The following is a 14,111-nucleotide window of genomic DNA, read 5'->3' as shown; positions in this document are numbered from 1 at the left end:
GCAAAGTATATAGGATTACAAAGAAAACTAATTATATTGAAACAAAGATGTAAATTCCCCCATCACCTCCGCTAAGTTCATACATCTCCTTTCTTCATATCCTGGAAATCTATCCACAGACTCCAGGTTAAGTACTTCTTTTCTACAGTTTTCTCTCTGTGTGAGCCTGAATCTTAAGATTGCCCATATCTGTGGGCTAGAAGAAAAGAAGTGACTGAAGGACGTATAGATTTTACTTCTCTTTTAAATTCTTGGACGACAAACACTATGTTTCATACTACTACCATCACTGACAGTATCTTACACACTTCTCAGTAAATGATTGTTGATTGATTGTAATAAATAAGATTGGGCAACTTGATGGCAGACTGGGTCCATACATGTTACTCTCCCTTAGGAAGACTTCCTATGTATAATTTTTGTCCACTACTAAAGGTTTTAAATTATATTCTTCAGTTTCTAAGCAACATTTAAAAGAATTAATTTTACCTGGAAGCATAAGAATTGCCATATGGAGTCAGATCAATAGTTTACTATCTCTGACAATAGTACCAAAAGACGTTGAGTGAGAGAAAGTGCTAGAGATTGCTAACTTCCTGAAATTATAGATACAGTAACATGAACACACTCAACTTGACCATTATGAATGTCATTTCAATATTTTTTCCTTGTAATACTACACAAACTATGCCTGGCTTTCCTTTTCTATAACACATTTTAAAATAGAATGGTCACTTGTCCTCAAATTCTCCATTTTTTTTCTATTTTATTAATAATTTCTTGTTGTCTAGAATTAGGTTCAGAATAGCAGTTCTCCTTGTCACTTGATATCCTTTTGAAGAATGAAATGATAATTATGGCAATCTAGGAATGCAGTGGCTCTGCTTTTGGCAAAGAAAAGTATCACTACTACATCATTCTTCCATTCCGAGTTTGTAATTCATTCCTCAAACTGGACTATTTCCTCCTTCCATCCAGGGGGTCTGAAGCATAAATCTGTGATAACCGTGCTTCTATTTCTCCCTCCATTAACCTTGATTCAAATGGCCCTCCTCTCTGATTTTCGAATTTCACCTCATGAGTAGATCTTCTTGATACTCAATCTCACCTCTTATCTATTCTGTTCCTTTTGAATCAGGTAGGCCCTTTCTGAGTCCTGTTATAGTCATAGTTCCCATCCCACCAAGTCTTCCACAATCAGTCCCCATCCTTATATACAACCTTAATTTACCATTACTTCTTAGTAATTGGTTGCAATTCCCATTATAACCCTAGGAGATAGGTGCTATTGTTATCCCCATTTTTACTGATGAAGAAACTGAGTCTGAGGAAGGCTTGTCCAGGGTCATAATAGTCAGTAAGTGTCTGAGATCAGATTTGAACTGTACCACATAGTTTAACCCTTCATTCTTTACATTCTTGTACTGTCGCCAATTATTTTAGATATACCAAGGCTAGGGAGTAGCTAGGTGAAGTGAGGTAGAGTGAGGTGTCAAAGATTAATACAGAGTTTATGAACCTGAGAGATGATAGTACCCTTAGTGTCAATAGGGAAATTCAGAAGAAAGGTGAGTTTTTGGGAAAAGATAATGATGTCTATATAGGATGTTGAATTTAAGATATCTATAGTACATCTAGTTTGAGATGTCTAATAGCTATTGGTGATGCAGAATTTGAGCTCTCCCCAGTTAGAAGCTCCATGAAGTCAGTATAATGACTTGTATTTTCTCTGTATTCTATGTAATGCTTATCATGGTATTGAGTATATATGTTTACTCACTACATTGATTGATGAGTTCAGCATGAACACGGTCAGTTATACATTATTTTATGGAGCCAACCTAGCTTCCCATTATCTTAGTATATTCCCCACATATCTGTTAAAAGGGAAATTTAAAGTCTGGGTTTAAACTAAGTGTTTCCCAATTGACCTCTCCTAAGAACACTTGTCTTTGATAGACCATCTGCTCATTGTAGACCCTAGGATCAGAGAGTTGTGGTTGCCTGCCCCCTCCTCCCACCTGCAAAGCCAAACATATTTTCCTTGCAAAGCCAATAAACTAAGTAAATGCAGCAGAAGTTCCTGGTTCTTTTGTGTATAGTTTGGAAATTTGGGGAAGAAAGAGACTAGTAAAGGATGGAGTAGAATCCTCAACCATTATACCTTGGAGAACTTTATAGATCATCTAATCCAGTCTCCTCTTTCCACAGATGAGGAGTCTCAGAGAGGTTGTTAACTGCCTACGGATGATCACAAAGGGAGTTAATGAGAGAACATGGACTAGAACCCAGGTGCTTTGCCTGTCTGATGAACGGTCTTTTCTATTGCATTAGACTGCATCTTACAAGTTACTATTGTAATTGATCCAACACTTTATCCACAAAGCAAAGGAGGGAAAAGGTCAACCAACTAACTCTGCACCTTGTCTCCAAAGAGTTGGTTACAGATTGCTATGAGTATTCACTGGGCTTCTGGGACAAATCTTTGGCAATCCTTCCATGGTGGAAGTCTAATCCTCTGCCATGTTCCCACCTAATCATAAACAAGGCTGGATTTTTTGCGTGTGTCTTAATCTTTTCATCCCAGGCTGAGGGTGAAGTATGGTGCCACTGAAACGGATGGACATCTTTCCCTTTCTTTCTGCCATTCCTGCCTGTCTAGATTTATACCTACTAGGCACGTGTAGTTCAAGGCTCAGTGTCAGGCCCATAGTGCCATTTAGAAGGGCTTGCTCACAGAAAAATAGATGTGTGATGAGAATGTTAGTACGAAGAATAATAGGGGAATTATTAGGTATAAGACAAGAGCTGGGGCATCTGAGTGCTGGGGTATCTGATTCCCAGTAGGGAAAAGAACATAGGTGATGAATGATTGGATATGCCTATACTGAGGTTGGGATATCCCTCAAATGACTCAGTTTGTCTCTAAAAATAACCAGGAAGAATGAGCTCTGAATGAGCTGCAGGATCACAGCATTCTAAGGTCAACCCTAATACTATATAAGACCCAATTTTCCTGGTATTTGATTTGACATCTGCCTAGGGAGCAAAGGGATCAGTCATAGGAAAACACCAGGAGTCTTATCTATCCTGATGATGCTCTCTGTGGTTGTGATGCGGGAGGTCTTCCCCTAGGTCTTCTTGAGGCTGAGACTAGATGACCCCACATCCTTTCTGGCTCTGAATTTCTGTCATTCTATGACTAAGTAAGTTAACAATGGAAGGGCTTAAATGGAATGGTTTGTTCCTCTCTCAGACTGATGAATTGAGGAGGGAGGTGAAGGAATAGGAGCTTGGGAAGCCTGGGGCTTTGTCACAAAGCCCAGTTATCTAATAGTGTGGTGTGGATGTTGGACTTTTAAAATAATTTATTTTTTTGGACGTTAGACTTTGGTATTTTATCTTTGTTCAGGCTGAGTTAGGTTTGGGATCCTTCCTGAGCTAACCATCTCCAAGCCACATAAACAAGATTCCCACATAACAAATAAGCTTTAGATATATGAGGTGGCCTAAAACCCACCTTGCCAGAGGGGGAAAATAGTCCTTTGTCAAGTATGACCAAACCAGGGGAACATTTGATGGGGCTCATTATATGTCATACTGCTCTGTTGAACTGTGCAGACAAAAACGCCCAAAAGTAGTCTACTTGTTTGCCTGTCACTAAACTGAAATGCCATATTTGAGTCTGTGTGGCTCTGAGGAAAACAATGTCCCCTGAGAATGTGTGGTAGTCTTTTGTGATGTCACCTCTAGAATGTTCTGAGTGTTTTGGAGACCAACTTCTGCGAAGAACCTACACCTGGAATTTCACTTTGGTATGATTTAATCTTTTATTTTGAAAAAAAAATAAAGAGATTATCTAAAACATAAGCGTGTAGGCATCAAGACAGCTGCTCCAAAATATAATACAGGTATAGGAAAAAAAAATAGTGCTACCAGCATTATCCAAATGAGAACCCTGGTATTCTGGCTAACGGGAACCATTAGAGTCCTATAAGAAAATTTCAATACTGGTGATAATTTTTCCTCTAAAATATGAAATATAAAATTACGTATATAAAAAATCCTATATAATGATTTTAAAAATAAGCTTTTTCCCCTCTCATTAACACCCTACTTTCCCCAAGTTCTGCCTTTTTTCCGTCTCCTGGACTAGCCTTTAAGATTTGAATTCATGTAGTTCAACCCTCAAAGCAGTCCATGGCTGAATCACTTTAGGAAATGCTGTTCTAGACCACCTGGTTATTTGGAGCCAGGGCCCGGATGACGAGGCGCAGGGATGTGCATGTTCCTTCACACTCAGATTTTCAATCTTAGTGCCCAAATAATTGAGGGTGTAGATGGTAAGCAAAAGGGCAAAATAGCTATATTATTTTTCTTCTTTGGGAAACTGAGGTTCGAGTGTGGAAATGGAAACAAAAGTCTATCACACTTGCTCTACTGAGCATCTCTCTTGGCCAAATTAAAATTCGGAGGGGGATGGGGCATAGGGGAAGGTGCCAGATTACTTGACAAAGGACAATGTTCCCCCTCTGGCAAGGTGGGTTTAAGGCTACCTCATATATCTAAAGCTTATTTATTATGTGGGAATCTTGTTTATGTGGCTTGGAGATGGTTAGCTCAGGAAGGATCCCAAACCTAACTCAGCCTGAACAAAGATAAAATACCCAAGTCTATGACTGGTATATCAAAGAAAAATGCAGTATGTGGTTTTTAGTTAAAGACGCACTCAACTTCTTCCCCAAAATTATTGTGTGGTGTCATGAAAATAAAGTGAAATATCAACAGGATATTGGGATTCTAGCCCTAGATCTCTCTGCCACTACTTAGCTTTGTAACCTTGAGGAAGGAACTAAGTCTGTTTTGATTCTGAGCTTCATCATCTGTAAAATGAGGCAGCTAGTTCGGATCAGTTGTCTTCAAAGTGGGGGCATTGGAATGACCCCAAGCGGGTTGTGACTTGACCCGAAGGGATAAGTTGATAAACCAATTATCAAATTAGAAGATGGGTCCCATCCTTGCCTCCCCTCACCCCCAGCTATTGGTGGGATTTGTCTCTAGCACAACTTAACCATTTCCTTTAACCCTTCTCTGCACTCCCTTGCACATCTGGTCTTCAATGGTTATACACAAATGTGTTTGTCCTTCATGGGGGTTATAATATCATAACCTGACTTCTGACCTAGGCACCAGATGACATTTGTGTTGGCAAAACTCCACCATTCCTTACCACCCAACAGCTTCGCCCAATATTCTCTGGATTGCGACCACTGCAGTCTTTGAGCTCTGGGGAAAAGTAACTATGTATCATCACCCTTGCACAAACTCTTCGTTTTTCAGTGGGAAAGAGTGAGTAGCATAGTATAATACAGATGGATTACAATGACGTTATCTTTTACTCCCAATACACCCATCTTTTGAACTTTCTTATTTCTGGGGAGGGTACCTCCATGCTTCCTGTAACTCAGGTTCTCCACCTCCATCTTATCCTTGACTTCTCATTCAGTTCAAACTGTTCTGTTCAAAATTAACAACCGTCTTTTAATTGCCAGGTCCGATGGTCTTTTCTCCATCCTCATCCTTCTCTGACCATGCTGACCACCCCTCTCCTGGATACTTATTCTCTCTTCTTTGGGTTGTCCTGACACTGCTGTCTCTTGGTTGTCCCATCTCTGTGACAACCCCTTAATTTCCTTTACTTATTCATATCACACCCTCCAACAGTAGGTATTCCCTTTTCTCGATGTGGAATATATATATATATATATATATATTATATATATATATTATACATATGTATGCATACATATATGTGTATGTATGTATGTGTTTATATATATTCTCCAGCCATAATCTTTCTCCTGAGCTCCAGTCTTACATCATGAAGTGCCTATGGGATATTTTGATGTGCCATAGGCATTTCAAAGTCAACATGACCAAAAGAGAATTCATTACCTTTCCCTTTCATGCCCCTCCCCCCCAACCCACCTATCTTCTGAACTTCGTTATTTCTGTGGAGCATACAATCTTATCCAGTTAATCACTCAGGCTCTCAACCCTGCTGTTATTGATTTCTCCTCACTCTCTCTCTCACCCCAGATATCGAAGTCATGCCATATTTACCTACCCAACATCTCTTGTATTTTTCCTCTTCTCCCTACTTATATAACCATTACCTTAGTTCAATGCCTCATAAACTCTCACCTAAACTAAAGTAATAGTTTCCTAATTTAGTCTCTTTGACTCAGGTCTATCCCCTCTCTAATAAATCTCCAACACAGCAGGCAAAGTGACTTTTTCTTAAAGCGCAGGTCTGCTCATGTCACTTTTTTACTGTTCATGAACTCCAGTGGCTTCCTATTGATTTTAGGATCAAATGTTTTTTTGTCTGTCTCATCTGCCCCCTAGTCTCCTGGGATCACTTCCCTAGTGACATCCTGACCTCTTGCTCTCACACACCCACATATGAATCCATTGCCAATCTTGTTTTTACCCTTGCAACAACACCTCTCGTATATTTCATTTTCTTTCCATTCACACCGTCTACATATAGGATCTCATCAATTTGCCTGGATTATAGGAATATGCTTCTAATTAGTCTCCCTGTCTCAAGTCACTTCTTAGTCCCAGCCCTCCTCTATTCAGTTGCCAAAGTGTTTTTCCTAAAGCTTCTAGGTCAGTCTATGCGTCTCTCCTTTCCCCTTCTTCCCCTCATTAAACTTCACTGGCTCCCTGTTGTTTCAAGGATCAAATATAAAATCCTCTGTCATTTAAAGCTCTTCATTACCTGGCCCCTTCCTCTATTTCTAGTCTTTTTACACTTAATTTATTCCCTTTTCTTTGATCTAGCTATGTTGATCTACTCACACATAATACTTCATCTTTAAAGATTCCTTGTATTGGATGGTTGACCCTTATGCCTAGAATGTTCTCCTTCCTCATCTCCAAATCTTGGCTTTTTCAAGATTCAGCATACCTCACACCTTCTGCAGGAGACCTTTCCTGGTCCTCTAGGTTGTCAGTGCCTTCCCCTCTAAGATAACCACATATTTACTCTGTGTTTGTCTTCTTTGTACACATGTATGTATATGCTGCCTTCCACATAAGAATGTGAACTCCTTGGGGACAGGACTATTTTTGCCTTTCTTTGTATCCCCAGTAAGTGATTAATAAATGCTTTTTGATTGACTGACTAGTGTATATAATTATCAGTATAGTTTACAAATGGGTAACTATATGGGGGTGTGCACAGAAATTTTTTACTTATAGAAGAATGCATTCAAAAAAGTTTTGACACTATTGGGCTGGATAATCTTTATTCTAAAAATATAAATGTTTTATCTAATATTTTTTAAACATCACTGTTCCATCTTAATGACACCCCTTCATTATAACCCTCCTTTGTAACAAAGAAGTATAATTAAGTAGAACAAATCAACACAACATCCCTATGTAGAGAGCACATCTGACGTGCCTTATTTCTTTCCCAGAGTCTATCACTTTTCTGCTGTTAGATGTTTCATTGGCTATAAAGATGATCTTTCTTTTTAGATGCCTTCCAGCACTAAATTTCTAATCATTCTATGAAATGGTCCACCATCTCAAAACACTTACCTGAGCCTTGAGGGAGGGGGTCAAACTGGTCCTTAGTCTAAATACATGAGAATGAGTAGATGTGAAGACATTTTAGAAACACAAGGTAAAAGCTAGTGTTTAAGGGATTACCATTTTGATGAGTCAAGACAACAGTCACTGTCTCCATGCCTACTTACCAAAGGTGAAGAAGATGGGGGTTACAAATTCTCTGGCATCAGCAGAGAGAACAAAGACTGTTGAGCTGGTAAAAGGTATGATAGTAGCTTTCAACTCCTGGTTCCCGATTTACCAAATTGCTCTTTATGTGGTTGGGGGTAGTTGGGTTGTCACAATGGGGGCTGCCTTATTTGTCTGATGTTACCCTCCACCCTGTTTGCAAACTTTAGGCACTCAGGCTGAAATGCGGAATGGAGTCAGATGTGGAGGTAAAGCCTAAAATCCTTGATACAGGAATGACTGGGGTGATGTGGTCAGAGAGCAATTTCTATAGCTGACCCTCCCAAAGAGTTTTCAGAAGGAAAGTAGAGAATGGGAGGAAATGATTGGAATTCTCTGTCTTAGTAGAAGCAATTGTAACAATTTGGGGTGAGTGTGACCAGCTGGATTGTACAACATGCCAATAGAGAGCATTGGCAATTCAGGACCCTCAGATTCAGATTGTATTTACCATCTCACATTGAACAGTCAATTTTCTACCAACTTTGTGCCTACTAATTAACCAGAATTAAATCTGTATCTTCTTAGGAGGATATGCTGCTTCTGGTGGTGGAATGACCATAATGGCTGTATGAGTGTGTTTAGAACTTAAATACTGGTAGTTTTTTTTGTTTGTTTGTTAGTTTTGTGTTGACATGGTGGTGGTGTGGGTGGATGTAGGGGTGGCAAGTAGCTCCTAGAAGAATCTATTGCTGTTGGTGGCTCTTTCTTTTGAGTTCCTATGTTTTTGCCCCATTAGGTCTCTGCATTAGTATTCTGAGAGGCAGCACAGTGTGATGAATAGAGAGCCAGCCTCAGATTCAGGAAGATGGGTTCCAGTCCAGCTTCTGAAACAAATTGATGGTGTGACCCTGGGCAAGTCACTTAACTTCTCAGTATCCCCAGGAGATCAATTCTCTGAAGTTGCTGACCTTCGTTAATAGAGAAAGTCCCCTCAGGTCTGGCAAAATACACACATACATATACCCCCAAAAAAACTTATTGACAGGTGACCAAAGTACAAGAACTCACAGAAAACCAGGAGAGGAAAAGGAGGGAAATGATGTGGTTTAGAATAATTTTTTCCCTGAAAGAGCTGTCCTGGATGGTAGTTACCTCTGTGACTTGGCAGCCAGTTCATAGGAAGTAAGGACTCAAGGTTGGGGAAGAATATTGTAGATGGCTAGACAGGCAGAAGAATGGGAGGTGGGGAGAGTGTGGGGGGAGGGAATATTTACCAAACTTGATCCTGCACTTTGGGAGAGGAGAGTATTTATTCTTCTTCTGCATTGTAGAGGGGTCAATGGGGGATTAGGCGTGGGACACATAGAATGATGTGTGTTGAAGATGGGGTAACATCTTCCCAAGGGCTCACTGGCTGAGGGGACAGGGTGGTGTCCTGGGGAGTAGACATTTTGTTCCTGTGCCATCCAAGTTCTCTTTCAAGAAATTGGTAATAATTTGTTTTCCTGCTGTGTAAAGAATACTTCTAGAATACTTCTGTGTGACTCTGGGTAAGTCACTTAACTCCATTGCCTAGCCAAAAAAAAAAAAAAAGAAGGAAAAGAGAAGTTACCCTTTTCTTTTTTCAGTGAGGCGATTGGGGTTAAGTGACTTGCTCGGGGTCACACAGTTAATAAGTGTCAAGTGTCTGAGATCGGATTTGAACTCAAGTCCTCCTGATTCCAAGACTAGAGCTCTATCCATTGTGCCACCTAGCTGCCCCTACGCTTTTCTAAAATGCTTTGAACTACTACTGTGTTGCGTTAAGCAAAAAATTGCCTGATGTATGGAAAGATCTGGAATAGAATTTCTGGTCCCGGCTCCATCAATAACTAGTTCTGTGGCTTTGAGCATATCAGGTCATCTCAGAGCCTTATAGCTTCCCATTTATAAAATGAAAGAACTGGGCTAAATCAGGAGCCAGGAATTTTTTGAGGGGAGAGAAAGAATTTATTTTGTAAGAAGAATAGAACATAGTTTTCTTTAGAAGAGCCACACTTTCTTGTGTATATACATCATAGAGTCATAGGTTTAGAACTAGAAGAGATCTTAGAGGTCATTTTGTTCAACCTCTCATTTTACAGATAAAGAAACTACTTTAAAGTGCTTCCAAGATGTCAGGAAGTCAGTATAGCATGGTGGAAAAAGCTTTAAAGTTCGAGGATCAGGGTTCAAATCCTACCTCTGATATTATTGCCTTTGTGACCTTAGGCAAGTTGCTAATTTCCCTGGACCTCAGTTTTTTGACTTGTGAAATGTGGGGGCTGTACAAAATGGCTTCTGAGGCCTGGTTCAGCTTTGGATTTATAGTCTCCCCAGCAGACCTGTAGGAGTGTGGGAGTGTCCACTATTTTGTCAACAGGATTTACTGGACTTGTGCTCCATCTCACTACACAAGCGCCTCTGGCTCTACAGCCCATCAGATCTTTTCTTTCTCCTCTATTACATTGCAAATTCACACAGTTTGCTATTTGTTATCACCTCTAGGTCTATTCAGGCTTTATTGATTTCCACTTTTTCTTTCTCACATTAAATATTTGTGTTTCTGATTTATTTCCCCCCAGTGCATTGACTCACAGTACTTTTTTTTTTCCAAGCTGTCATTGTTATTTCTTGCCTGGATGCCTGACCTGTGAGTTCCCTTTGTAGATGGCAGTTTCGGTTCTCCCTGGTATTTGCAACATTTCCCAGTTGGAGGAGGCTCTGTGAATTTCATTAAGGCATTGTTTACTCCTAGATCCTTAATGAAGATTCTAAATAAAATTGGAATGAACACAACCAGTTCTCCCCTCCTAGGCTGCTTCCCGACACATTTCCATTTCTCATTACCCTTTGTCTGTGTCTGTCCTTCAGACACCGTTGAGTCCCCCTGACAGTACTCATATCCATGCCAATTTAAATAAATGTTTGGAGTAAGATTTCACGATATTCTGTGTCAAATGCTTAACTAAATCTACAATATATGACATCTCCTTTATCCTCTGTCTGCTTATGTTGTAACTCTGTGAAAAAACACACCCTGCAATCAAATTTGTCTTCCTGGGATTTATGAACACATGCTGTTTATTGCCTATTATCCTTCACATGTCAGCAAATTTTTTTCTTTTGCTAATATATAGACTTGGTTATTGCACCTGGAGCCGAGTTACATTTAAAGACTTGTGTTAAGGGAGGATCTCTCTCTGTTTCTGTCTCTCTGTCTCTGTCTCTCTCTCTCTCTCTCTCTCTTCCTATCCAGAGTGAAAACTGGTACCATCTTTGGTTTTTCTTTCTTTTCTTCCAGCCTCTCTAGTTCTGCAATTCAATTTTATTTAGTTTAATAGATGTGTATTAAGCATGTGTGGTGCGATTTGAACTGGGAATGAAAAGATGAAAAACTACTTGTGGTCTCTACTCTCAAGGGGTTTGCAGTCTAATGGGGAATGCAACATTTCCCCATTACATAAGTATGATGTTACAGAATCTCAGATTTGAAAGGAAATCTCAGGGGTCATCTGGTCCAAGGTGTTTTTCCTAATTGAGATCTGTGATTTCCTTGGTATAGGTAGCTCCCAATGAAGTAACTCTCTAGCAAAGCAGATAAGCAACATTAAAAATTTAGCCTAAAAAAGCTTAAACTACACTTGACTAAAATTCCCCTCTTTAAAGTCTCTGACAAATAGTCATTAAGCTAATCTCTAGAAGCTTTTGAAGGCTTCCAGTGAGGAGGAGCTAGGTCAAGAAGACCTAAGTTCAAATCCGGCTTCAAACACTTACTTAGCTGTGTGACCCTGAGCAAGTCACTTAACTCTATTTGCCTCAGTTTCCTCATCTGTAAAATGAGCTGGAGAAGGAAATGGCAAACTAGTCCAGTATTTTTGCAAACAAACAAACAAACCCAAACAAAGTTGTGACAAGTCAGACAGAATAAACAAGAAGGAGGAATCCACTACCAGTTGAGGCATCCCATTCCATTTTTGGATAGCTCTAATCGTTAGCAAGTTTTCCCTTGCATTAAGCTCAATCTGCTTGTCTTTAGGTAGAGTGTATTAGGAGCAATCCAAAGTGCTCTAGAAACATTTTAGAAGGAAGAGATTACTTTCATGGAGGTAGGAAAAAGGATGGTGTTGAAGAAAGTAGTGCCAGAGAAGGCTTCCTAGAGCAAATAATATCTGAACCAGACCTTGAATAGGATTTAAATAAGCCAAGAGGGCATTTCAGGCATAAGCCATATGAACTGCATAAATACGTGGAGGTCAATGCTGCTGATGTCTGAATGGTATTGAGCTGGCTGCTGTGATTGACCCCATTAGGGGTTTTCTTGGCAAAGATGCTGGAGTGAGTGTTTGCCATTTCCTTCTCCAGTTCGTTTTGCAGATGAGGAAACTAAAGAAAACAAGGTTAAATGACTTGTTCAGGGTCACACAGCTAGTAAGTGTCTGAAGCCAGATTTGAACTCAGGTCTTCCTGACTTCAGGCCCAGTGCTCTATCCACTGTGTGGTCTAGCTGTAAAATAGTAGTTTAAAGATATCAGTTGGCAGATTTGGACAGAGAAAGTTAGTGTGGTAACGGGGAAAGGGTGTTAGCTTTGGAATCAGAAGATGTGGGCTCAAATCTTGGTTCTGCTGCTTTTATCTGTTATATCTCAGGCAAATCATTTGATTTCTTTGCTCATCTGTAAAAGCTGGATTAGATCCGTCAATCAACAAACATTTCTTAAGGTCTCTTCTACCTCTAAATCTATGATCCCATGACTCTCGTCCAAGGGACACTGGGACATTTTACCCAATGGCCTATAGGTAGGTTACCCACAGTTTCACAAGACTAGAAAGAAGAAAAAGTTTTGGCATTTGGCTACTGAGCTCTACCTTCAAATAGCACCTCGTCCCACCGCCTATTGTTATTAAGCAGGAGGCCATTATTCATTGGAAACTCTAGCTCTAGAAACCCTCCTGAAAAGTCCTACTCCTTAGAAGCCTCACCAAAGGACCAGGCATCAGGACCAGCTCTGTGAACAATTGTGAAGTGGGTGGAGTTTGTCTTTGAAGCCCCACTCTGTCCTTTGCCTTATCCTTTCTGACATTACTCTTTCCCAGAAGTCTCTATCCACATAAATGGACAGAGATTCAAATAACTCATTCACACTAACGTATTAGTCACTTAATGGCTTCCCCATCCTTATTTTATAAGAGGATGGTGTTCTTTGACTCAAAGGAATGAATTCCTAACATGGATTTTTCAGCCCTTGCTCAAGCATGTGTGCGTTAGGGTTTGAGTAGAGGGACTTTCTGAGCACCCTTCAAATCATATCATACAGGCAACTCTTTCCAATTCTAAGTTCTCACTAAAACCTATGGTTATATAATTCTGATTGGCCAAAGGCTGACTGGATCTGGCGTCAGAGAAGTATGCTCATCTGTTTCATGGTACTATCAAAATCCAGGTGGTAATCAATTTTATACACACAAGCACACAGATACACATACATATACAGGTGTACATATAATACATATACATATATACACACATACACAAATAATTATACATGTATTCATACATATATGACTATATTTAGAAACACATAGTTTTTATATGTTTGACAACACCTCTCTTCTTCATAATCTTATTCTTTCTTTTCTCCAAATGGGGAATGCATATTGAGCATTCATTCCCCTGTATAACACTTTGCTAGGCACGGTCTTTTTCCTCTGTGGATTAACTTCTCTTACCTCTAACAGAGAACACTGGTTTATCTTGTTTTAGGATTTTTTTTTTAAAGCAATTGATTCTAACTGCCTGGATGTTTGATCAATTGTTGCATGGGAACATTTGTGATGAACGGGTGCTCTGGTAGTGTGATACACCACAAAGCTTTTCTTGGGATTAAATGAATATCCAGGATAGAATGACTCCAGCTACAAAACATGCCCAGTACTAGCCTGTGTGCCAGAAATACACAGAATTAGGTGTTCACTCAAAGCCTAGGGCTAAGAGGTTTATCCTGGTGGCATTTACTCCAAACGTTCTTTAATTTGCTGTGGCTGTGGCTGCACATGTGTCCCTATGAGCAATTGTGGAACGCTTTTTAAGATCTTTGACTTGCAGAAAGTCCTCAAAGAAAAAAAAATCCAACACAATGCAATTACACACACACACACACACACACACACACACACACACACACTCACAGAGTTCCAAAATACTGTGTCAGAGATTTTCAAACTCTCTGAAGTTCTAAAGTAGCTTTTTTAAAAAAAAATTTCCATCCTGGAATGCCACCCTGAGAATTTGAGTATTAGAATATTAGAAGTATTAGAATACAGACCCAGAATAAATA

General features: G+C 39.7%; 1 protein-coding gene across 2 annotated transcripts in view; it reads left to right on the top strand.

Moving 5' to 3' along the window:
• Positions 1–3,740: 3,740 nt before the first annotated feature.
• SPERT (spermatid associated) overlaps positions 3,741–14,111 on the top strand; it is a 37,635-nt gene continuing 27,264 nt past the window's right edge. For both annotated transcript variants that reach the window (XM_027873463.1, XM_027873462.1), the window contains exon 1: positions 3,741–3,815. In XM_027873463.1, the coding sequence (XP_027729264.1) occupies positions 3,741–3,815 (75 nt within the window). The remainder of the gene's footprint in view (positions 3,816–14,111) is intronic.

Source organism: Vombatus ursinus, unplaced genomic scaffold, assembly GCF_900497805.2.
Source record: "Vombatus ursinus unplaced genomic scaffold, bare-nosed wombat genome assembly UNPS02014802.1, whole genome shotgun sequence".
Taxonomy (NCBI): domain Eukaryota; kingdom Metazoa; phylum Chordata; class Mammalia; order Diprotodontia; family Vombatidae; genus Vombatus; species Vombatus ursinus.
This window is presented reverse-complemented; position numbering and strand designations above follow the sequence as displayed.